At 32.9% G+C, this 25915-nt stretch overlaps 1 protein-coding gene across 6 annotated transcripts in view; it reads right to left on the bottom strand.

The window, feature by feature from the left end:
• The window catches only part of TBCK (TBC1 domain containing kinase), a 197001-nt gene that overhangs the window by 62348 nt on the left and 108738 nt on the right, over positions 1 to 25915 (bottom strand). For all 6 annotated transcript variants that reach the window (XM_073237202.1, XM_073237205.1, XM_073237204.1 and 3 more), the window contains 3 exons: positions 18644 to 18680; positions 17484 to 17645; positions 10690 to 10865 (listed from right to left, as the gene is read on the bottom strand). In XM_073237202.1, the coding sequence (XP_073093303.1) occupies positions 10690 to 10865; positions 17484 to 17645; positions 18644 to 18680 (375 nt within the window). The remainder of the gene's footprint in view (positions 1 to 10689; positions 10866 to 17483; positions 17646 to 18643; positions 18681 to 25915) is intronic.

Genomic DNA, 25915 nt, shown 5'->3' with positions numbered 1-25915 from the left:
ATGAAAGGAAAGTTAATTTACCCAAAAAGGCTAGACATGAATAACTATAAAACAAGTATAGTAGTATAAAAAAATCTATACAAATCCATACAAATAACACTTTAAACATAAGTATGAATGTCTTATCTTTTAGGTTTTCTCCTCTCTGTCAATAAACATTTCTGTTCAGCTGCAAAGTCATGAGAAAACTATATGCACATATCTTAAGAGTCACCTAAGGACATTAAATGGATTTCAGGAACCAATCCTCAAAAGATTGATTTAGTAGGTATGGGATGTTTTTGGAGCCCTGAATATGCATTGAATTTCAACAAACATTAAAGATGATTTAGGAGACCATTTTAAAGATACACTGTCTTATAGGAAATGGAATAAAACATTAAGTGGAATTAATTTTTTGTTAATTCATTCAAAAAATATTTGATTACTAGCTACCATTTATTGATATGCCAGGCACTATGATATGTATTGGGGATACAGTGGAGAACAAGGGATAAGCATAAAATATATAAGTAATTATAAAAATAATGGATGCTATGAAGGAAAAGTAGATAAGTATGCATGATGAATAAGCTGTGACTATGCACCTGAATGCTTTGTTTAACTCACAGTTAACTACTATAACCTTATTTGAGGCAATTATTTCAACTAAATATATACATACTGAGAATACTCTATTTCTCAGGCACTAAATTAGGCCCAAGGGTGATCCAAAGATAAGAATGACTATTTCTTTAATGAACCCATCAAACTATCAGGGAAGAATTGTTTATTTATTTATTTATTTTTAATTTTTTATTAAGGTATTATTGATATACACTTTTAAGATGGTTTCACATGAAAAAACAATATGGTCATTACATTTACCCATATTATCAAGTCCCCACCCATACCCCAATGCAGTCACTGTCCATCAGCATATAAGATGCCACAGATTCACTATTTGCCTTCTCTATGTTACACTATTTTCCCTGTGATACCCCGCACCATGTGTACTAAACATAACACCCCTCAATCCCCTTCTCTCTCCCTCCCCGCCCACCCTTCCACACCGCGCCTCTTTGGTAACCACTAGTTCTTTCTTGGAGTCTCTGAGTCTGCTGTTGTTTTGTTCCTTCAGTTTTGCTTCATTGTTATACTCCACAAATGAGGGAAATCATTTGGCACTTGTCTTTCTCTGCCTGGCTTATTTCACTGAGCAAAATGTCCTCCACCTCCATCCATGTTGTTGCAAATGGTAGGATTTGTTCTTTCTTATGGCTGAACAGTATTTCATTGCATATATGTACCACATCTTCTTTATCCATTCATCTACTGAAGGACACTTAGGTTGCTTCCATATCTTGGCTATTGTAAAAAGTGCTGCGATAAACCTAGGGGTGCATATGTCTTTTTGAATCTGAGAAGTTGTATTCTTTGGGTAAATTCCAAGGAGTGGGATTCCCAGGTCAAATGATATTTCTATATTTAGTTTTTTGAGGAACCTCCATACTGCTTTCCACAATGGTTGAACTAGCTTACATTCCCACCAGCAGTGTAGAAAGGTTCCCCTTTCTCCAAATCCTTGCTAGCATTTGTTGTTCTTAGTCTTTTTGATGCTGGCCATCCTTACTGGTGTGAGGTGATATCTCATTGTGGTTTTAATTTGCATTTCCCTGATGATTAGTGATGTGGAACATCTTCTCATGTGTCTGTTGGCCATCTGCATTTCTTCTTTGGAGAACACTCTTCATATCCTCTGCCCATTTGTTAATCAGGTCATTTGATTTTTGGGTGTAGAGGGGTGTTAGTTCTTTATATATTTTGGCTGTTAACCCCATGTTGGATATGTCATTTACAAATATATTCTCCCATACTGTAGGATGCCTTTTTGTTCTTTTAATGATGTCCTTTGTTGTACATAAACTTTTTAGTTTGATGTAGTCCCATGAGTTCATTTTTGCTTTTGTTTCCTTTGCTCGAGGAGATGCGTTCAGGAAGAAGTTGCTCATGCTTATATTCAGGAGATTTTTGCCTATGTTATCTTCTAAGAGTTTTATGGTTTCATGAGTTAAATTCAGGTCTCTGATCCATTTCAAGTTCACTTTTGTGTAAAGGGTTAAACAGTAATCCAGTTTCATTCTCTTGCATGTAGCTGTCCAGTTTTGCCAACAACAGCTGTTGAAGAGGCTGTCATTTCCCCATTGTATGTCCATAGCTCCTTCATCATATATTAATTGACCATATATGGTTGGGTTTATATCAGGGCTCTCTAGTCTGTTCCATTGGTCTATGGGTCTGTTTTTGTGGCAGTACCAAATTCTCTTGATTACTGTGGTTTTGTAGTAGAGCTTGAAGTTGGGGACTATAATCTCCCCTCCCCCTTTATCTTCCTTCTCAGGATTGCTTTGGCTATTAAGGGCCTTTTGTGGTTCCATATGAATTTTAGAATGATTTTTCTCTAGGTCGTTGAAGAATGCTGTTGGTATTTTGATAGGAATTGCATTGAATCTGTAGACGCAATCTGTCTGGTTGATCTGTCCTTCAGAGTGAGTGCAGTGTTGAAATCTCCTAGAATGAATGCGTTGCATTCTATTTCCCCTTTTAATTCTGTTAGTATTTGTTTCACATATGTAGGTGCTCCTGTGTTGGGCGCATAAATATTTATAACAGTTATATCTTCTTGTTGTATTGACCCCTTTACCATTATGTAATGTCTTTCTTTGTCTCTTGTGACTTTCTTTGTTTTGAAGTCTATTTTGTCTGATACAATTATTGCAACTCCTGCTTTTTCTCCCTATTAGCTGCATGAAATATCTTCCATCCCTTCACTTTTAGTCTGTGTATGTCTTTGGGTTTAAAGTGAGTCTCTTGTAGGCAGCATATAGATGGGTCTTGTTTTTTTATTCATTCAGTGACTCTATGTCTTTTGATTGGTGCATTTAATCCATTTACATTCAGGGTGATTATCGATAGGTATGTACTTATTGCCATTGCAGGCTTTAGATTCATGGCTACCAAAGGTTCAAGGTTAACTTCCTTACTATCTAAGAGTCTAACTTAGCTCACTTAATATGCTATTACAAACATGATCTAAAGATTCCTTTTTTTTTCTCCTTCTTTTTCTTCCTCCTCTGTTCTTTATATATTAGGTATCATATTTGGTACTTCTTCTCTATCCCTTGATTGACTTTGGGGATCATTAATTTAATTTTGCATTTGCTTAGTAATTAGTTGTTCTACTTTCTTTACTATATTTTTATTACCTCTGGTGACAGCTATTAAACCTTAGGAATACTTCCATCTATAGAAGTCCCTCCAAAATACAGGAGGTAAATTGTCTCAGCTTTTGCTCAATGGAAATTGTTTAATCCCTCCCTCAAATTTAAATGATAATCTTGGTGGATAAAGTAATCTTGGTTTGAAGCCCTTCTGCTTCATTGCATTAAATACATCATGCCACTCCCTTCTGGCCTGTATGATTTCTGCTGAGAAGTGTGATGATAGCCGGTGGGCTTTCCTTTGTATATGATCTTATTTCTCTCTCTGGCTGCTTTAATAGTCTGTCCTTATCCTTGATCTTTGCCAATTTTATTACTATATGTCTTGGTGTTGTCTTCCTTGGGTCTCTTGTGTTGGGAGATCTGTGGATCTCCATGGTGTAGGGACTATCTCCTTCCCCAGATTGGGAAAGTTTTCAGCAATTACCTCCTCAAAGATACTTTCTATCCCTTTTTCTCTCTCTTCTTCTTCTGGTACCCCTATAATGCGAATTTTGTTCCATTGGATTGGTCACACAGTTCTCTCAATATTCTTTCATTCTTAGAGATCCTTTTTTCTCCTTGTGCCTCAGCTTCTGTGCATTCCTCTTCTCTAGTTTCTATTTCATTTATTGTCTCCTCCACCTTATCGAATCTGCTTTTAAAGCTTTCCATTGTATGTTTCATTTCTGATACTGTGTATTCAACCGGAATTCATTCCTGAGTTCTTGAATATTTTTCTGTACCTCCATGTGCATGTTAATGATTTTTATTTTGAAATTCTTTTCATTAAGATTAATGAGGTTGATTTCATTTGAATCTTTCTCAGGTGTTATATTCATAATTTTACTTTGAACCAGGTTCCTTTGGCATTTCATATTTGTATATGGCACCCTGTAGTGCTCAGAAGCTCTACTCTCTTGAGCTGCTCAGTCCCTGAAGCAATGTCAGGGGTTGCAGGGGAGTAGTGGTGCCTGGAGGGGGGGAAAGAGATGTTTCTTGCTTCCCAGTTGCTATGCCTGTCTCCACTGTCAGAACCAGTGGGCTGCACAGAGGTATAAACCTCTATGCTTTGGGTTTGTAGTTGCTGTAGATGGGGCTTCTTGCTGGCTGGCCTAATACAAGGGTAGGGTTTGCCGATTAGCGAGCCAGGTGGACCTGGCTGGTAGAAAGGCGCAGTAGGCTGTGTATCACAGAGGGGGTCCTTGGAGCTGTGTAGCCAGCCAGGGAGCTGGAGCACCTGAAGATAATGAAAGTTACCAACCTGCAGGGCAGAGTGCACCTGGACAATTTTGTCTATGTGTTCTTTCTCCTGAGCAGTAAGCTCTATGCAATACTTGCCCCTTTAGCAGCCCTCTTGCTGTTAGAAGTCTCTCAAACTGCCCGCCTTTCTTTTGTCCCACAGCAGCCAGTTATGGATCCCTGCTTTCCCCAAGTGGCTGGAATCTCAGTCTCTCCAGGTAATGTTTCTGTCTTAGCTATCCAACTCCCTAATCAGGAGAGTACCATGAAATGTAGGTTTGTGCTCCCAGAGCAGATCTCTGGAGTTAGTTATTCAGTAGTCCCAGGCCTCCACCACCTCTCTGCTCCATTTCTCTTCCTCCCACTGGTGACCTGGGATGGGGGAAGGGCTTGGGTCCCACTGGGCCACAGCTTTGGTATGTTACCCTGCTCTGTGAAGTTTCTTCTTTTCTCCAGGTGTATGCAGTTTGGTGCAGTCCTCTTTCCTGTTGCTCTTTCAGGGTTAGTTGTATTAATTATATTTTCGTATTATATGTGGTTTTAGGAGGAAGCCTCTGTCTCACCTCTCATGCTGTCTTCTTTAATCCTATTCTTTCACTCTCTTTCAACTTTTTAGAAGTACTTATTATTCATAAAGTCACAAGTTGTGTGTTATAAAATCTTAGCCCCTGCATATCTAACACACCAGAACATTAAAAGTGGAACTTCATAGTGTGGCAAATTCCATCATTAGCAGAGGGCATGTGACCTAGCCCCGTGAATGGTATCTTCACCAAAGTACAGTATGCACTGGAAAGAGTAAAACCAAATAAAGTTAATATGCAATACTTTTATTTTCTATAAATCTTTCATGAGGGTGGTGTTGAGATTGCCTACAGTGATGATCTCCTCTACTTAAATAAACCCTATCTATGTTTCAAGGCTAGTTAAAATAGCATGAGTTGATAAGGACAATCAATAAATATCTCATAAGTGTAGGGTACTATGAAAGTGATGAGAGAAATACCTAAGTTTGCTGTTCCCAACAGTTCTGATGTGTTGGGCTCTCAAATTATTTTCTAGATATTCTACAATTTTCATTTGGAATGTCATTCTTATGTGAAGAGTTAAGAAAAAAGGTGTTCATTTTTTTGGCTTATTTGTAATTTTTAATGGTCAGTAATTTTTGTTTTTATTTTTATTGCTTTCTAATTTGACTGAATCATGACCTGAGAAATGTAGTCTGTTTTATTTTCATTTCTTAAAATTTACTGAAATTTACTTATGGCCTAAAAGTAGTTAGTATATATGTACATGTATTTATTAAAAGCTCCACGATCACTTCAAAAGGTTCATTTCTGAGTACAGATGAATAACAATACCTGAAAGATAACATCTGTACAAAAAGTATTCTACACACAGAACAGGAATGTCTTTTAATCACATGCATGTGGTAGTAATATCAAGACTTAATAAGAATTGAAGATGGATAGACTGTGTAAAAACTGCTAAATGAGTCTATGATATTTTGAATCTCAAAGTGAGAATGGAAGACAATAGTAAAAGTACAGTGTAGTAGCTTTTACTTTTACGACACTACGTATTCTCAAAAATAATCTAAATCTGTGATAAAAAGTATTATGTAGCCAAAGAGAAAAGCAGCATTTAATGATAACAATGGCCCCTAGAAAATACATAGCCACCAATATTCACAATAGTTTCACTGGATTCAAAGATCTAATGTCTCTGACAAAATTTTTTCTTTAGTATGTCAATAAATTTCTTGGAGTTCAAAATTACACATGCAATCCTATTGCTTTTTAAAGCAATGTTGAGATTTAGAAGTTTTTTTTCTTTTAATGAATTCATCAATGATTCAATGGTGGTGATAAGGTACTGCTAGGCTTCTCACTTGAAAAATTCTGAGAGTTTCTCACCTTTCCCCAAATCTTTTGGTCAAAATACTAAGTTAATGAGCATTAGTTCCACTAATAATGACCACTAGTTATACTCATATCTAAATAGAAAGGGGTATTTTTTTTTTTTATAAATGAACACAGCAGAGTCTGTAATCTTAAAGTGGGGTAAAGAAAAAAACCTACTAAGCTAAACTATGTAAACATATGTGGTAGGGAAATATAAGAAAATTATAAAAATGCTGGAAAAGCTATGACTGTAGAGTAAAATATGATTATATATCAACATATACATTTCATGAATAAAAGGGCAAAACACATTTACATTACTGATAAAATGGGAATATACAAGTTAATTTGAATTAAGTAATCTGAGTTTCTTAAAATCTAAAGTAAGGATAAAGATACTGCAGAGATTTGTTTAGAGAAAAATAAAATATCTGAGTACCTGAAAACAATAAAGTACTCTGGTTATATTTTTTAGTTGTTCGAACTATAAAATAGCAGTGGTGCTGTTACTGAAGGGAAACTTTATAGACTGGCGTTTATATTAGACTTTAAGAAGTTATTCTAACTTAAAAGTATGAAAATGTTTTAAAATTTTTATCTAAATTCATATTTAATCCATACTTAAAGCAAATCTGTAAACTGAGGAAAATTCAAAGAATGTTTTGATTACTTTATGAAAATAGTATATGCAGGCAGTTAACATTATATAAATAAAATAAAATTTATTTTATTTAACAAGATTCCAGGCTATTTTTTTTTCCAGTGAATAAACGGTGTTCAAAATTGTCAAGTAGAGTCTTAGCTATTTAAGGAAATGTAGATGGGAAAAGACATTGGCACTAGATGAAATAATTCTTTTTGGCAATTCTTTAATAGTTGCAGAATCAAAATAGTATTAAAACTAAGAACTAAAGGTCAGGGTGAAATCTTAAACTGAAATTACTGAGGTAAAACTGCCAGAAAGATACCTTGGGAGAGCCAGCCTCTTCCTTATTTTCCTTAATGTTTCAAGTGAATTCTAAATGTAAAGTGATAATAATGTGATTAGTAATAAACCTAACACAGCTGAAGGGATAAAGAAGCATACTAGAAGATCTCTCCTTTTGTACAGATTATTTATATACAGAAGACTGTCAGCAAAGTCTTACATGGTTTTCAAAGTTGAAACATTTAACCTTTAATTACTAAACATGTAATGATTGTTATCATTTCTGAGTGCTTATTATGGATCAGACACTGAATTAGGTGTTTATATATATCACTTTTTTTTTTGAGAGGGTATCTCTCATATTTATTGATCAAATGGTTGTTAACAACAATAAAATTCTGTATAGGGGGGTCAATGCTCAATGCACAATCATTAATCCATCTCAAGCCTAATTCTCATCTATACATATCATTCTTAAAACACCCCTGTAAGGTATGACTTACTAAAATTATGCTTATTTTTTAAAAAATGGAACTAGAAAGGTTATGTGAATTACTCAAGATTATAAAACCAAAAAAGGGAGCAGGGTTGAAATTTGAAACCAAGTCCACCTAACAGCAAAGCTCATGCTGTTTCTATTACAGCCATCTACTTCAGGGAATAAATATGATAGATTTATGTACAAATTAAAGTTAACCAGAGTTTTCTTCTCATAGCTGTTCTCAAGGTTCCATTTTACTAGTGACAGAGTGCAGTATGTTTCAATTAACAAAAGCAATTTTTACCTGTTACAGAATCTGACATAGAATACATAGTATATAAATTTGAACTGTGATTAATAAGTATGCTTTTGTAGGACAGTTAAGTATATATTATTTTTTTGAATCTACTTTTTATTATAGGAACATTAAAATATGAACGAAGAAGATGTCAAATAAACAACAGTAGGATGGAAAATGGAAATTCAGATAAAATGTTAAATTTTAAAAAATATTTTGTATAAAGATTACATGAATATAAAAATTAGACAAAATAGATACTTTAGAAAAGGATTTTGATAAAATAAGCATGGTAATTAAGTGGATAATTAAAAAACCCCATAAACTTATGTAAAAATTGACTCAGGAAGAATGGTTAATTAAATATCTCCCTGATTAAAAGACATCAGGCTCAGAGGGTTTTATAGACAAGTTTTACTCAGTTGGCAAGAACAAGATAGTCTCTCTTATACAAACTGATTAGACAGTATAAAAAGGGAGAGAGAAATATAATCTTAAGGGCTGGCAAGGACAGACAGGAAAATAAAACTAGATTTATCTCACTTGTGAACATAGATGCAAAAATTCAATACTAGCAAATACTAGCAAATCAAATACAATTAGTTATTTCTTTTTTTTGGTAATAACTTAGTAGGGTTTATTTCAGGAATGCAAGAATCATTCAATATCAGAAATATTACTAATGTGAAATAATACCAGTTTAAAGGAGGAAAAAAGACGATCCTGATGAATCCTTATCAATAGAAAAAGCATTTGATAAAATTCAACACTCATTCATGATAAGCACTCTTAGTAATATAGAAAAAGGGAAATTGATTAGCCAAATAGAGTATTTATCAAAAACACCAAACTTAATGGTAAGATTAGAAGCATTTTCATTAAATTCTGGTACAAACAAATCTACCCACTCTCATCATTTCCACTTTACTTTATCCTAAAGGTCTTGTCTAAAGCAATGAGACAAAAAAAAAGAGAGATGAATAAAAGTAACTAGAAAGAAAATTTATTCATATAGTTGATTGAATTAGTTATATAACTATCCAAGAGAATCTACAATCTACTGGATCTAAAAAGATAATCAATTAAAAAATACTTAGTATTTTTTGTCAGGATTAAGTGACATATCTACATTTAAAAATCTAGTATATTTTTAAGGAGATACCAAATATTTAGATATCATTAATTCTCTTATACTTTTATTTTTATTCAACTTTTCAAACTCTCAACTCAGCCTTATCCTAATTATCTTATTAATCTTCATGATTACTCACCTTCCTCTTCATTATATGCCATTACAGTTTCCTAAAAACTACTCATATGCGAAAGGATCTCTCTCTAGTATGAAGATGAAAGCAAATGTTTTCTACTATGAAGAGGGTACATTTTAAGATGTGAAAACTATGAAATAAATTTTTATGTAGATTGTTGAATTTCAAAGTTTTGTTATTTTACAGATCATCTAGAACAACCCTTAGCTGATAAGTGACTTCTTGTACCAAAATCCATTAGTTTCTATTATTGTCTGCTGGAGTATTTCTAGTGTTTGAGAATTTACTTCTCCTGGGGAGAGCTAGTCTCCTTTCGGAAAACTGTAGTGCAAGTATTTACTTACTAGTGTAGGTTGTTATTCTAGTCTTATCTCTAAGGATGCTTTGAAATATCTTATTATTATTTTCACATATATATTCATGTAGCTGTTTTCCTCTTTATCATCTATATTTTGGAGGCAGAGAGTCTAATTAGTAAAATGGCTTTGTATTCAATCACAGTCATGTTTATAAGTGTCTTTTATAAATACAATTTGACACTAATGAGAAAATGTGAACACGTAAATGGCTTCATATATTTAGGAACATGAAAAATCACAGAAACTACAAAGGGGTGAAAATCACAAATTCTTGAAAAAACACAGTTACAAAAATAACTAGCTACAAAATATATTGTTTAATATATATGAAAAAAAGATTCAGAAATGTTTCTTTCATTAAAATGGTACTTTTTTACAAGTTAGAACCTATAGTATTAAATTTATTTAAGTATCTAAAAATTCTGTATTCATATTCATTGAAATTCAATTTCATGGAAATTATGAAGATATAATGGCAATATTGGAATGTTTGAAATATATGAATTATTACAGCTGTAAACTTAGTTGACCATGTTTATAAAGCCATGTGTTTAGAAAGAATAACAATGCTGAAAAACCTGAATGGCAGTTCTTAAAAATGCTACTTCTTTTGTCAACCAAATATTATAAGTGTACATTCTTAATTTATTAACTTTCTTTTTCTGTTTTTATAATTCTTCCTTTGTATCTATAATTCTCGGTATATAACAAGTTGATATATAAGATACTATGATTGCATAGAAAAAAGTGAAATTTGCTACATAAAGGAACATGTCAAAACAATACTCCTAACTGGATAATCAAACAGACATAAAGGTTATCTGAAATAGTTTCATGAATACAACCATATATCTGAAAAAACTATGTGAAAAAGACATAATACTATTATGAGCAATAATGACACTACTATATATTAATTTTAACATCTATCTTCTTTGAGAGTTTGTAAATTAAAACTGCAAATACATACCAGATCTGTTTTGGGAGGATCTGGACACTCAGTGGAGAAATATGGTGCTGAATTCCTGACTCCACTGCTTTCAGAAGTTGATTTTGGAGACTGAGCATGCTGTCTGTAAGTAGCACTTTTCGGAGTCCAACAGAACAGGTTGATTGATTCTCGCACACAGCGTTCAATGTCAATTTCTAGAGAAATTTTTTTTTAAGAAAAGCAAGTAATTTGGATTGCTACCTTTGTGTAAAAAACACAATCTTTCCTAAATGCATATATCCAAATATGGCTAAAATGCTAATTAGAAAAAATATCAGTGAAAAAAATGATGCAGACATTAATTAGCATACTTATGAATAGAAAGGTATTTAGAATTATTATGCACATACATATACACATACACTTACATATGTAAATTCATACATATATTTTGTGTGTGTTATCTGGTATTATCTGTGTGTGTATATACACAACACATATATACAGTATATGTACTTGGCTATTTCAATATATCATTATTTAAACATCATGGAATATAACACATCTCCTTATTTAAGAATTGCCTAATTTGCTCTGATAATATTTTCATTTTTTCAAAATAAAATAGAGATTGGTGGTGAGGAGATTGGAATTTGGGAGTGGGCAGGGAAAAGATTAAGGTGTTGATTCACTATAACTCAGTAACATGTACTAAGTTTCATTTCCATTTATTAAAAAAGATATAAAGTAATCAGGGCAGAATTCTAAAATCTCAATTCAGCACTTCTTCCTTCCTTTTATAATTTCTTAAGTGTAGAAAAGTTTAAGTGATATTTCATATATAAAGAGATTAAATGTACTTGTTTAAAATGATTAACAGGAACCATTTTCATAGATTTCCTTGTCTTTCTCAGATTTGAAATTTAAACATCTTTGACACAGAGGTAATATACATAGGAACATTTATTATAATTCTAAACTATTGTTTGTGTGTTTTGATGAGACTGTGGCTCTTTGGGAGGTCAAAATTTCTGATGGAAAGTAAGCTGTTGATGTATGGGAGAAATGGTGAGATCACAGAAATGGCAGCAGATTCAAGTAGTTGACTAGGATAAAGAAGTTCAGTACAGACTAGCTTTTCCCTTCTTATTCCCTTCTTATTCCTAGCATTATTAAGTGGCAGATACCCTCATTTCTTCTGCAAGAGTCAGAGTAAACAATGAAGAAATACATATTTCATGTTTTAAATTTTGACAAAGTAAGACCCCTATTCCCCTTTTTGAATTGAGGAACTTATATATAAGGGGGAAAGTAAGCAGGCATTTAAGTTGGTTCCGTAGATAGTTTATGAGTCATGCATTAATTATCTGCTTTTGTAGAGTGGAAAACCTTTGGAGAAGGTAAGTGAAATAGACACTTATTGAGCATATATTATGTAACAGGCATTGTATACTTGCACTTAGTCCATTTAATTATCCATTTAATTATCATAGATAGGTATTATAATCACCCTAATTTCTGCTGAAGACAAAGAAACTATGACATCAAGAGGCTAAGTGATTTAACTATATTAAGTGTATTAGACAAGTGTATATTAAGTGTATAAGACAAGTAGAATGTCTAAGTTACTAAAGTGTTATAAGGCATCTTTTATTTCCAAATTCTTTTAGATTTGGTGTATGGCCAACAGATCCAGAAAGACCAGTTACTCAATTAAGCATTTGTTTATCTGCTCTTATATTAACTCAATCATCACCCTCTTTCTCCTTCTAGGAGGATGGGAGTGGCACTAGAAGTTCTAAGCTTCTAATCATGGCTTGGTCTTTCTGATGATCAGCCTTCATCTTGAAGCTCTCCAGGACACAAAGACTATCCTTGTTAGAACAAAATATGCTCCTAGCATACCTATCACATAGGACATTGCAAGCATTTTAGGCACTTGTAAGGACAGTACTTTATGACATCCTCAAGCTGACAGCATCTCTATCATCATTTAGTGTAGTGAAATGAAACATATTGCAGTGGGTAGATAAGCACAGGTTCAAGGTCTTCCAAAGAAAAACCCAATAATCTTGAGTAACTCACTAATCCACACTTGAAGATTGAGTTTCATCTGTAATTCAAGGAACATATGGATAGAATGTTATTACTAGATAAAGAGGATTTTAAAACAAGTCTGCTGTGGGAGATAACCTACTAAGATTTTGCAGTTATTAAAGAGAGACAGCATCTAGAAAGTCCTAAAGGATCTAAATTAAACGATCTAAATTCTATACATACTCTTTTAGCATATTCTTGAACTTGCACTTGGTCAGCTGTTCTCTTTCCATTGCTTCGAATCATCGCATTTTAGAAGTGTCCAATCCATTTTCCACACTATACCTACAACCATTTTTCTAAAATACAAATCTTATCATGTCATTTTTCTGTTTAAAACTTTCCAACTGCATATAGCATAAAATCCAAATTCCTCAACATGTCATGCAAGGTCCCCATATCAGGACTCTATATCATCAATTTTTATCACCACCACCAGTGCTGTTATCTCAGCCCTTCCACTCCAGATACGTTTATCTCTCATCCTATCCTCTTGTCACTCTATTAGCATCCTACTTACATTAAGGTGATTGCAGTTGCACACCTGTGTCATCTTCACACATTTTCTAAGCCTCCAGTGCTTTCTCCCCATCCTCCTACATAGCTGGTACTATCTTATCTTTATTTTTATGACCCCAGTGCATAGTACTGTGTCTTTCATATAATATCTAATTAGGTTTATTAAACATGTGTTGAATGAATAAACTTATTTATCCTAAGGTCTCACAGAAAGTGGCGAAAATTTCCTGACAACCATTTTAACCACTTCAGGTGCTTCACTGCTCAAAAACAAATGCAAAGTTGGTGAGTCTCATTGATAAGTATATTATTGAATGTTTCCCCAAAGTAAGTTTACCCTTGCCTGGCCTTTTTGTTCTAAACATGGTATTTTTCACAAGTCCACATTTATTGGGGTTTAGCTTTACTGTTACCGTTATTAATTTACATGCTATTTTTGGATGAATTGTCTTGTTATGTGCTTCTTTTCACATTCTGAGTTCAATTCAGATGGACACTATAGCAGAATAATATCAGAGCAGGCTGAAGGCTGACAGAACTCAACCTGTAACTGGGGTTAAAGGGTGGTAACCTGGAAATTGTGTTCTTAACACCAATGGCCAACATACAGTATTGATGGTGCTGTGGAAAACTGAGTATTTCTTCCAAAATACCATAACATTATTTTTAAATTATATAAGAAATACCAAATGTACAACTGTAATACTTATTTCCTCTAGTACTAAAATGACACACATACCAATATATGTCAAGAAGTTTAAGCAAAATTTTCTACTACTATTTGTACTTTCTTGGAAAGTAAACCCACACCATATAATCTACTACAAGGGAATAGAAGTTGGGAACAACTTTTGATAAAAATAATAATGCCTTCTGCTGTATTCCCCCTTCAAGGATTAAGGGTTAGTATCAAGTGAAGGAAAGGAGGAAAGAGAAGGAACTTAAAAAGACTGAATGTTACACATTCTTTACATATTTAAAATATTAGAGGTTACATGTACTTAAAAAAAAGTTATGCATACTCAGTACCAGGATTTGTGTCAGGTGCCTTACATGTATTATTTTCAGTGCTTGCCATAATAAAGCAGATATTGTTTATCTCCATTTTACTGAAATTTTCATAATGTATAGGATTCTCTCTGAGTGCGATTAAAAACTTGCCCAAGTTCACATAGCTACTATCTGCTAGAGCATGGATGTGACCTCATATCTACCCCACTCTATAAACCACCTTTTCAGCAGCAGAACCACACTGAAAGTTTCCCAGTTCACACAGATAGGGAGTGGTGGAGCTAGGATTGTCTTGACTACAAAGTCTGGGCTCTCTTTGCACTATCTATGTGGTCTCTGAGCAATGGAAGGAGATATTCCTCTCAGCCATAATACACACTTAACATTGAAGGCTTATTTGACTTCTTAGGTAATTCCTCAATTGCTTTTGTTGACAAGGAAATCTATATGATTGATATCTACTTCATTAATTTATAGGAAAAAAACAAGTGGAATGACTGCTGCATTTATACTACCAATAGGAAAGCTTGTTGTGACAGAATGGAAAATGTGAAGAAAAGCATAATAATAATGATGATAACATTAATAATAATAGTAATCACTTACATAGCACTTGCTTTTTGCCAGGCACTGCTTTAAGTTGTTTAGATATAATGATTTATTTAACACAACTACCATATGAGGTAGATACTATAACTCATCAGAGCTAAGGAGGTATATACAGAAAGAGGTTAAAGTCATGTCCACAAGGTCACGCAGCTGTAAGTGGTAGAGCCAGGATCTGAAACTCAGGTGATCTGGCTCTACATCCCATGCTCTTAACCACTAGACCATCTGGCCTCTTTTTGTAAAAAGAAATAACTAAAAAGGACAATGTAAAACATCAAGAAAGCAAGGATATTTTGTTCACAAGGTTACTAAATTGGTGGTGTTTCCATATCACTGTAAACAGATGTTTTGAACAGTGTATTTGCTAATCTGCTTCAGCAAAGAATTTAGTTAAATTTGTTCTCATTGTTTATACTTTTAAACTCACTTAAATGGTGATTTTAGGAAAGCAAAACATATTTAGTAAGTTCAACTTAATGTTTAATCTTAACCTATCTTTATCTATAAAGCCTGTATCAAGAAATAAAGTAATACATAGTTAGCTTATCTATTCTTTTTTTTAGACTTAAAAAGCTTGTTTCTTTCAAGTATTTTCCAAGCTTATATCACATAAACTTTGTTTAGAAAAGGCACATTCAGAGTGTGTGTGTGTGTGTGTGTGTGTTCATTTGGATTCACTTTTTAGGACTTTCATGACCACTTTTCAGTTCCTTCAAGCATCAAGTATAGTTAAGAGGCTCAACATGATGTAAAAAGACATCTCTTTAGATCTATTTAGTAGACATATCCCAAATAAGTGCAGTTTGATTAAAAATAAAACAAAGCACAGGTGTACTTAAGGGCAAAGTTTGCATTTAAACCCATTAGTTCTTTTTTTTAAGTCACATTTTTCTTATAAATTTTTTTCTTCCCCAGCAGGAATTATATATAGTGATAAAGTGATGAGCCAAAATGATAGCACTGAGGATCAAGGTAATTCACATCAACAGCAGGTATCCTAATTTCAAAAGTAAGTAGAGTTTACTTTTCAATGAATCAGTTCTAACAAACAAATATCCTTACTTTGATTCCAGAAATAATAATTTTATTTTAATGGACAAGCAAAGTTACCACTAATCTGCCTATACAATATGAAACAGATAATTTCACACAAAAACAGAAAAACAGACTGTCTCCAGTTTTTAACTGGAGTATTTATGTATGAAATTGGAAGTCACTAAATTTGGTTTCAAATGCATAATCAGCATTCTTAGTATTCTTTTTAGAACTGACCAGAAAAATTCTTTTAATCTAATCAGTCATCCTCTGTTTACTTTGGCAAGTTGAGAATGACAGGAAAACATCTGCAGAGTACAGACAGTATTTCTGGTTTGTGAAACCAGCTTCTTTGTTACTGTTTAACACCAAAAGGAAAAAAAAAGATAGATAACTTGTCATAAAGAATCTCCTAGAGAAAAATAAGAACTAACCTACTATTTGTTCATGTAGGAAATAATTTAAGTTTGGTAAGTTAGGAAGCTGATGCTGATACTTTCAATTCAGGTGGGAGGAAGGGAGAAAGAGAAGTTTTAAGTAAATTCAAGCATTTTTGTCATTATTTTCCCAAAAGGATGAAGATTTCTAATGACAAAGAGATGGTGGAGTCCCAGATACAGATCATCCACTGAAAACACAGAAGGTTTCTTATTTCTGTGGAGAGTGCTTAATAAATACATAATCTTAAAGTACCTTTCTTTCTTTGTTTTTTAGGTAAATTTATCTCAGATATTTGAAATGTATTTATTATCACTAGTCACTTGTGCCTGCCTAAAAATATGGACAACAGTGATAAACTCAACAGAAAGGTTTGTAGACAAAGAAATGCTATTTGAATAAAGTGGAATTTTCCTACCTGAAACATTTTGGTTTCTGCAAAAATATAGTTTAGTTTTTTAATTCCAAAGATTGTTATATCCTAGGTAACCACATTACTTTTATCTTTTCAACTACAGCATCCAAGCTTAGACCATAGCTGCATTCTGTATTTCTACCTTAAGCACTGAACTCCTAGAGTTACAAGATCCTCAATTGTGAATACAGAATATAGCTTAATTTACTATTCTGCATTGAATGAAGTGAAATTTTCCTGGAGTGTGATTTGTCCTCCCAACAGTGTTACCTTTCCTCAAATTGTCAAATTGTTAGCAAGCAGCTATGGATAGGAGACAGCAAAGTTCCTTGTGAATTATGTCTTTGTATAAACACAGATTCTCAAACATCTTCCGAAGTAGCCTTTATTTACTCTGTCAGCTCAAGATACACAGGCCTGTCCTAAGCAAAAAAGCACATACATCACTGCCTCCAGCTCTTTTACCATTTTGATGGTATTACTGAGATGAGAATAAACCACTAGTGAGATAGTATGACCCAGTTTTGTATCTACAATACTAGTCAGAGGAAGAGGCAGCCTCCAAGGTAGAGTATCCAGAGAGGAACGATAAGGCTCAAGCAGAAGACATTCTGTAAGCCTGTATGATTATTCTTGCAGTCTACTGAAAGAATGTCTCATTATCTTATAATTAAATTCCACTAATGATTCCACTTATTTATACTGGTACCTGGTAAATCAGAGAAGAGAAGAATGCACTCATTAAAGCCATTAGCCAAAAGCCGGTCCCGTAGCTGCTGAAGAATTGCTACACCAATACAGAAGGGAAAAGAGGAATTCCCAAGTAGTAAGGTATCCCACAGGTGGAAAATTTTGTGCAGTGGAAACACATCTATAAAATAATGATATACAAATAAACTAAAATATAAAAAGTAAAAAAAATTAAGACAGTAACAAGCTTCCTTACCACACATATGACAATTACCTTATGGTCAAAACTATTTAAAAACAAATACTACTACACTGTTTTTATAAAATGTTTATTTGGTTTGTAGATTTATTGCTCCTATAGGCATCTTAATAAACTGATAATCAGATTGATCAAACAGATGACATTTTCTATGTTCCAATATTAATCTTGGTATAGTTGTTCCATTTATTATATTTCTTCCTAGAATTTTCCAATTATAATATTCTAACAAGTTTATTTAGATAGATGAACTTTAGCATTGCTTTAGAGTCACTATTTTTACTTTCTATTATTCATTCTGAAATTAAATTTTTTAATTTAAAAAGTAAAATTAATATAAAATAATTATTAAATTCACTTTTTAAATTTCCATAAAAATCCAATTAGCAATTTTCTATACTTTGCAAGTTTCATTTTTATACTTAACAATACTAGAGATATATTGCAGGGGCAATGCATACAGATCTACCTCAAATATGATATTCCATTTATCATATGTACATATTTAACCAGGGTTTCCACTGTATTAGTATCTGTAATAACTGATTAAGTACTACACATTCACACAATTGTGAAAGTAATACAATTTACACATTCTATTTCATTTCTAGAAGAATTTTCGTTTAGGAAATAACAAAAGTATTAGTTATTAGAGAGTCTCTAAAAATTAAGTCTGACTTGGTTGTAAAAGTTGTCTTCCAAAACATTACATAAATATTAGCTAATTTATTTTTCAAGACAGGGAAGAGACATGTGAGATAGGTTTTTATTCTATACAATACTCTTTTTGACATTTAGCAGTCAGAACAACTGAAATTTTTTCCTACCCAATTCCATTAGAATTATGTAAGCACACTTATATAATTAAACTTGCTTAATATTACTGTAACTATTATATACTGGGGAAGAATGATACTTACGAGTAAACATGGTGAGAAACCAAGGGATGGCATACAGCTATGAGTAGAAAAGGAGTATAGGGAATGGATAAAGAAGAAATAAAAGAGATTAATTAAATGATTACCAATAAACTGAATGGTAAAAAAGTTCTATGTTTTGGCTACTCCACTGATTAAAATAAAAAAAGAATGTAGATAACTATAATTATTATCATAAATACTCTATTGAATAATACATTATAAATATTACAGATGACCTTTTTGCCAAGGATTATTCCACAGAATGTCTTCATTTCATCAAAAGATACATTCAGGACAACACATAATCCAAACACAATCCAGCATGCTAATTTCAAGGGTGTACTTTTCAGCTTGTACAAAAATATTCCTGAGAGTTAAACAGTCCTCATCAGTGTTGAATTACCATTATATTTTTAGAATTGATGAGATATTTGAAAATGTTCAAAATGTCTCATAAAAAGGTATTGAAGCATATGGCTTCTGTTACCACTTTCTAAATTAATAGGAAGTTTCATAACATAAAAAGCAATGAGATATAAAAATGAAATAATTTGATTCTTTAGCTTAGTGACAAATTTCTTTTCCTAAGTTTTCTGTCTAGGAATGAAATAATACACACACACACATACTTTCAATTTGTGAGATTTTGGAAGTGAGAAATCATTCTTAATTTCTAAAAATAGAGTAAAGTCTCCTTTGTCTTTTTTAAAATAGCAAGTATTAAAAATCAGTAATAATTTGTTGAAAAATCCAAGAAAAGCTCTTATTTTACTTTCTGCAACAATGAAGGCTATTTTTTTGAGAAACATTTTTGTACTGTCTATAGGTAGATTGTTGTACTACCTATAGGATTAAATATTCTTTGAGCACTTGTCAATTATGATTTTATGAAGACAGCTGCATATGCCTTTACACTGCACACAACTGAGTATGTATGCAACCAAAATGCCAGCCAAGAATCCTAAATATAATTATATGATACATTAAAATCTAGGTACTGTATATGAAATAAAGCCCACTGCTTTCCACAAGATCATCATTTATATACACTGACACACAGTTCTTTCAAGTGACATTACAAATGGGAAAACTGAAAAGTACAGAGGTTTATGACTTTATTGTAAAGGGTATGAATGGTAGGATACAATAAAATATAACAAAGTCTGAACTCTTCAGCCTAACTTAAATTAAAAAATAAAGTTAGTAGAAATTAGTTTCATCACTATTATTCAACTGTTCTTTCTTTCAAGGACATGACATAAATTACATTATTCTCTCCCCTTCTGATCAAAGCCAGTTGTTTGTCATTAGAAATTTTATCTGAATTATTTCAGCCACAAGCTAACAATCCTTTTTCCCCACATACAGAAGGCATGCGTATGAGTAAACTACACAAAGTGGGGAAGGAACCACTTTACAGGGTCAGGGGGAAAACTTGGCAGGCTCATACAAAGCTGGGAATAGGTAATCTTACCATTAGCCAGAATGAAGAAAATAAAACAAAACTCTGTAATAATCAAGGCATTGGGTAGAGTACTCAAAAGGCATAAAATTATGCTCCCAAATTATGGTGCCCTGCCTCAGTTAATAACCCTTAAAAGCAAGACTTGAAAGGACCAAATTGTTTCACGGTTACTTAGCTGCATCCCCAAACAAAGCTCCAAACTATTTACAAGAATATAAAACATCCAACATCCAGCAAAGTAAAATTCACAATGACTGGAACCCAGTAAAAAATACCAGTAGTGCAAAGTAGCAGGAAAAAAAAATGATCCTCATGAGGAGAAAAGTCATTTAATCAAAATGAACACAGAACTGATATTAATATTTATAACAGCAGGAAAGGAAGTTAAAATACTTTTTATATGTTTCCCATATGTTCAAAAGACTAAGGAATGATGTTCAAGTTAAGTAAAGACATAGCAGACAAAAAAGAGAACCACATCTAAATTCTAGAGATGAAAAATACAATGTTTGAGACAGAAATACACTGAATGGGATTAAGAGCAGATTAGACATTGCAGAAGAGAAGATTAGTGTACTTGGAAACATAGAAACAGAAAGTACCCAAAATGAAACAGACAGGAAAAAGAAAACCCAACATGTCCTAAACGTCAATAAGCAACATCTGGTGGCTGAATATATATGTTATTCGAGACTCCAAAAGTGATACAGAAGATGAGAGGGGACAGAAAAAAAAATTTGAAGAAATAATAGTTGAACATTTTCCAAATTTGATGAAAACTATAAACTAAAGAGATCCAATAATCTCAAGACCCCAAAGCACAAGAACCATGAAGAAAAGTATACCAAGGTATATCATACTGAAATGTCTCAAAATCAGTGGTAAACAGAAAAATCTTACATGTAGTCAAGAGGGAAAAAGATACATTACATAAGAGCATCAGTGAGAAGAATGTTTTCTTGTTGAAAACAGTGCACAACAAATGACAGTGGAGCAACATTTTTCAAGTATCAAAAAAGAAAACCCCAAAACAAACCATACTGTATTTCAACTATACTTCAATAAAAAAATAAAAAAATCCACAATCTGTCAACTTAGAATTGTATGTTCAGCAAAAGTATCTTTCAAAGACAAAAGGTAAAACAGATTCTTTCACACACACAGAAGATAAAGAATTCATCACCAGCAGTCCTATACTACAAGAAATGCTGGATGAAGTCCTCCAGGCAGAAGGAAAATGATATCAGATGGAAATCTGGTCTACACAAAAGAATGACGAGACTCAGGAATTATTAATATGAGGTTACATAAGAGTATTTTTTTAAAAATCTTTAAAAATAATTGACTCTTTAAGGCACAAATTATAATTTATTGTGGGGGTTATAACATGTAGAAATAAAATGTAGGACAACAACAACACAAATGTTGAGAGGGAGAAAAGGAGGTATACATTGTAAAGTTTTATACTATATGTGAAATGGTGTAACACTTTTTAAAAGCAGACTGTGATAAGTTGAAGAATTATAATATAAAACGGAATTTCTTAACCTGAGCACTATTCACATTTTTGGTTGCATAACTCTGCGGGGGAGGGAGGGTTGTCTTTTGTATGAGATTTTTGTAGCAACCCTGTCTCTACCCACTAGATGCCAGCAGCACTGGCTCAGTTACGTTGAAAATGTCTCCAGACATTGTCAAAAATCTCCTGGAAGGCATAATTGCCCCCGGTTGAGGACCACTATATAAATCTGAAAGAACCCAATAAGAAAATGCAACAAAGAGATATAGCTAATATGCCAACAAAGGAGACAAAATTGAATCATAGAAAGAAATATCCAATGAATCAAAAGATAGATGAAAAGGAAAAAGAGAATAAAGAACTGAATAGATAACAAGGATAAAAAAAGCAAAATAACAGATTTAAAGGCAACCATATCAATAATCACAACAAGAGTCAATGGTTCTTATGATGATTAATTTTATGTGTTAACTAGACTGACACAAGATGCCCAAATATTTAGTTAAACATTATTCTGGGTATGTCTTTGAGGATGTTTCTGGATGAGATCAACATGTGAATGAGTAGACTTAGTAAAGCAGATTGCTCCCTAATGGGAGAGGGCCTCATGCAATTTTTTGGAGGTCTGTATAAAACAAAAGGCAGGCAAAGGGGAATTCACTCTGCCTGACCTATGCTAGGATAAAGCAGTGAACACGGCATACACAGTTCCAGTCTGTAAGGAACATACATTGCATTGAGAGCAGTAGATGTTCATTAAATATTCTCTTAATCTACTCCAGTTGTATTCTTGCCCCCACCTTATCACCAAAACTCCTCATATCTTGGTCATCAAAGATTTCCATGTTGTTAAATCTAATGGCCAATTCTTATTCTCAATTCATAGCTCCATCCCAGACCTCTCCCCTAAATTTCAAACTTGGATATCCAAATGCCTACTTGACGTTTCCACTTGTATGTTTAACTCATACACATAACATGTCCCGAACTGAGATTCCCAGATTTCTCCCAAAATCTGTGCCTCCAAGGATAGTCTTCCAAATCTCAGTTAAGAGCAACTCTATTCTTCCAATTGCTCAAGTAAAACATTCTGAACTCATTCTTTAATCCTTCTTCCACAGTGTATATTTGTCACCAGTGGTCCTGCTGTTTCTACCTTCAAAATAGATCCAAAATATGAAAACTTCTCAGTACCTCTACTGCTTATTTTCTGATTCAAACCACCATCATCTTTTGCCTAGATTATTACAATAGCCCCTGACTAGTTTTCTAGATTCCATCCTTGCCCGTCCTTGAGTTTCTCTTACTATAGGGGCCAGAATGATCTTGTTAAAATGTTTAGATCAGAACATATCACTCCTCTGCTCAACAGCATCCTGTGGTTTTCCACCACTGACAATAAAAGCTCAAGTCCTAATTATGCAATCTGGCCCTCCAATCACCTCCTTGACTCTCATCTTCTGGTTCACTGTGCTGTAGCCACACTGGTCTCCCAGCTGCCCCTTCAACATCCCTGGCATGATTACATACCAGACCTACAACACGAGCTGTTGCTTCTGCTCAGATTGCTCTTTATCTCAATCTTATTCAAAGATTGCCTTTTCTGTAAAGTTTTCCTGGCTACTTTATTTAAAAATTTGATTCCTCCTTCAACTGAGCACTTAACATCCATGGCTCTGCTTTAGCTTAGTTTTTTGTTTCTTTTTCTCTCTAGTGCTTATCACTATCTAACATATCACATTGCTTCTTTATTGTCTATCCCCCATTAGATATTAGTTCAAGGGCAGAGATTTTGTCCACTTTCTTTTTTCCTTGATGTATCTAGGGCTAGGAAAATGTCTGGCACATTAATAGGCACTCAAGTATCTGTTGAAAGAAAGAATGCAATACGTAATGAAGATAACCAAAAGGGATAGATTGAAAAATCCAAACAATAATGAGATTATATACTTTCTTGTGAAGTTTTTTTCATAAAAATGAAATATTGAGAAAAAAGAACTTGTTAATTTTGTCCTTCTTTGGGAGCTGTGTGTGTGTGTGTGTATCTCCTTCATATTAAATAGTGGAAAGTATTGAAAAAAATTGATGGAATTTTGATTTATATAGCTGTACTTTGAGAACAATTATGAAAAAAGCTATTAGATATAAGTGAAATGATTAAGAAAAAAGTTATTAGAAATAAGTGAAATGAAGTACATCCTAATGATATTCTTAAGTCATAATTAATTCAAGGTGAATACATTTTTCTTATATAATATATAACACCACTTAGGTGCTCATCAGCACAAGTTACCTCCTACCAGCTAAATTAAAGTCAGGTAAACCAATAGATACTCAACTCTGTAAGACTGTAATTCCTGTTATTTATTCTTGTTATATTTCTACCTTTTAAAATTTTAACTGATATTTTCATATTAAATAACTACTTAGGATATGGTACATCTTCATAATACAAGCCTTACACACAAAAAAGACAGCAAAATAAGATAATTTTGAATACCAAGCTAGTTTGGATTTTAATTTAAAAAACAGCAATTAAATAATGAAATACTTTATTACAAATATGAAAATATATAAAATTATTCTTAGTGAGTTGGAGATACTTTAGCTATTTACTGATTTAGAGTTAGAAACTGAAACCCAGTGAAAAGCAGTCATATATGCTGTCACTATTTTCTCCAAATCATGCAATTATACATGGCTGATTGGTTTAGCACTAGTCTGCCAAGAGTCAGGTGAGGAAATACTGCCCTCTAGCTACAGCAAAAAAGAATAGTGATACTTAATATTTTACAAAGTCTTTCTTTATGGTCTATTAATATCAAAATTAGAAGTATTAATAAAACAAAGGCAGGGAGCTCATTAACTTGATTCTGAAGAGCAGAAAATTATGGCTTAAAAACTTGTAAATGTATGAAAATAAAAAATATTTAAAAAGGAAATATTTCTTACAATACAAACTAGATGAATCTTTTGCAAATAGCTATTTAGGAATATATTATGCACTCTTCTAGTAACAATACTATTATTTTTTATTTATATTTTATTTTATTATTTATTATAAATTTATTACCATTTATTTTAATATTATATATGTAATGTTATATATGGTAATAATAATTATTATTAAAGAGTTCCTTCTAATTGACTTTCTTAACCTACCTTCTTATGAACATACTATATTTTGTTTGCCTCAAGTCAGAAATATTTCAATATTTAATTATAAGCCACCTCTTTAAAAGACATGATGACCATTAGTTTGATGCAATGACTTGCAGTGACTCTCTGCATTAGAGAAATGTACATCTTACCATTCAAGATAAGGATGCTTGAAAAATAGCAGGTTTTTAAAGCACTAGAGACTATCATCTATTTTCTTGAAACTTTGATTACCAGTTCTGGATTGTCTGATCCAGTAGTTACATATCTCTTTGAACCTTTAGGATAGTTGTAAAGACTGGTAGGGTGGATCTAAAACATCTGGCATATGATGTGGCATATATCAGACATCTGTATAGGAATTAATCATTAGTAACAGTCCATTATTTAAAAAACCCAAAATTCGGACATAACCTCATGAAGCCATCTAACAAACGATACATTTTAGAGGGTAGGAGTAGAAGTCATGGATAAGAGAATTCTATGCACTGGGAACTGCAGATGTTGTTTTACAGGGTGAGGTAGACTCAATTAAGGCAAGGCATAGCCTAAGAAGGCTATCGTATTTACAGTCCTGCTGGCTCTTAAAATCAACATTCCTCAGTCCCATGTCAGCTACTCTGAGTCATAAAATTTCATATGTTCTTATATAAAATTTCCTTTCGCTACTTTCAGAATTCTACAAGATCCCTTATTTTATCTATATTTGACTTATTATTGTCCTCTTAGCTACATACAGTATATTATGGCTTGTTATAAAAGAAAATTATCAAAAAACCAAGAAAGTGTTCCAGGAGAAATTTGTATTGTTCCATTAAGACACTATTTTCAAAAGACCATTTTCTTTTTCATCAGTGAAGAAAGATGATGGCTTATGCTAAGTCTGGATAAAATCATAGGTATGGGAGAAGATTTCACATAAATAAACAAAAAGACATAGTTGCGGCAAAAGCAATACTGCACAGCTCTCCTTATTTAATAGTATCCCCATCTTTCATCTTTCTAGAGTCTTGGAGAAACACCCTCAAGTAGAAAACCTGCTTTCATTTCCGTTAACTACCAATAAGGGAACAATATAATTAGGAGGTGAAACTTTGAAATCTCTAAGATAATAGACTGATTCACAGAG

The sequence above is a fragment of the Manis javanica genome, chromosome 5, assembly GCF_040802235.1.
Source record: "Manis javanica isolate MJ-LG chromosome 5, MJ_LKY, whole genome shotgun sequence".
Lineage (NCBI taxonomy): Eukaryota > Metazoa > Chordata > Mammalia > Pholidota > Manidae > Manis > Manis javanica.
This window is presented reverse-complemented; position numbering and strand designations above follow the sequence as displayed.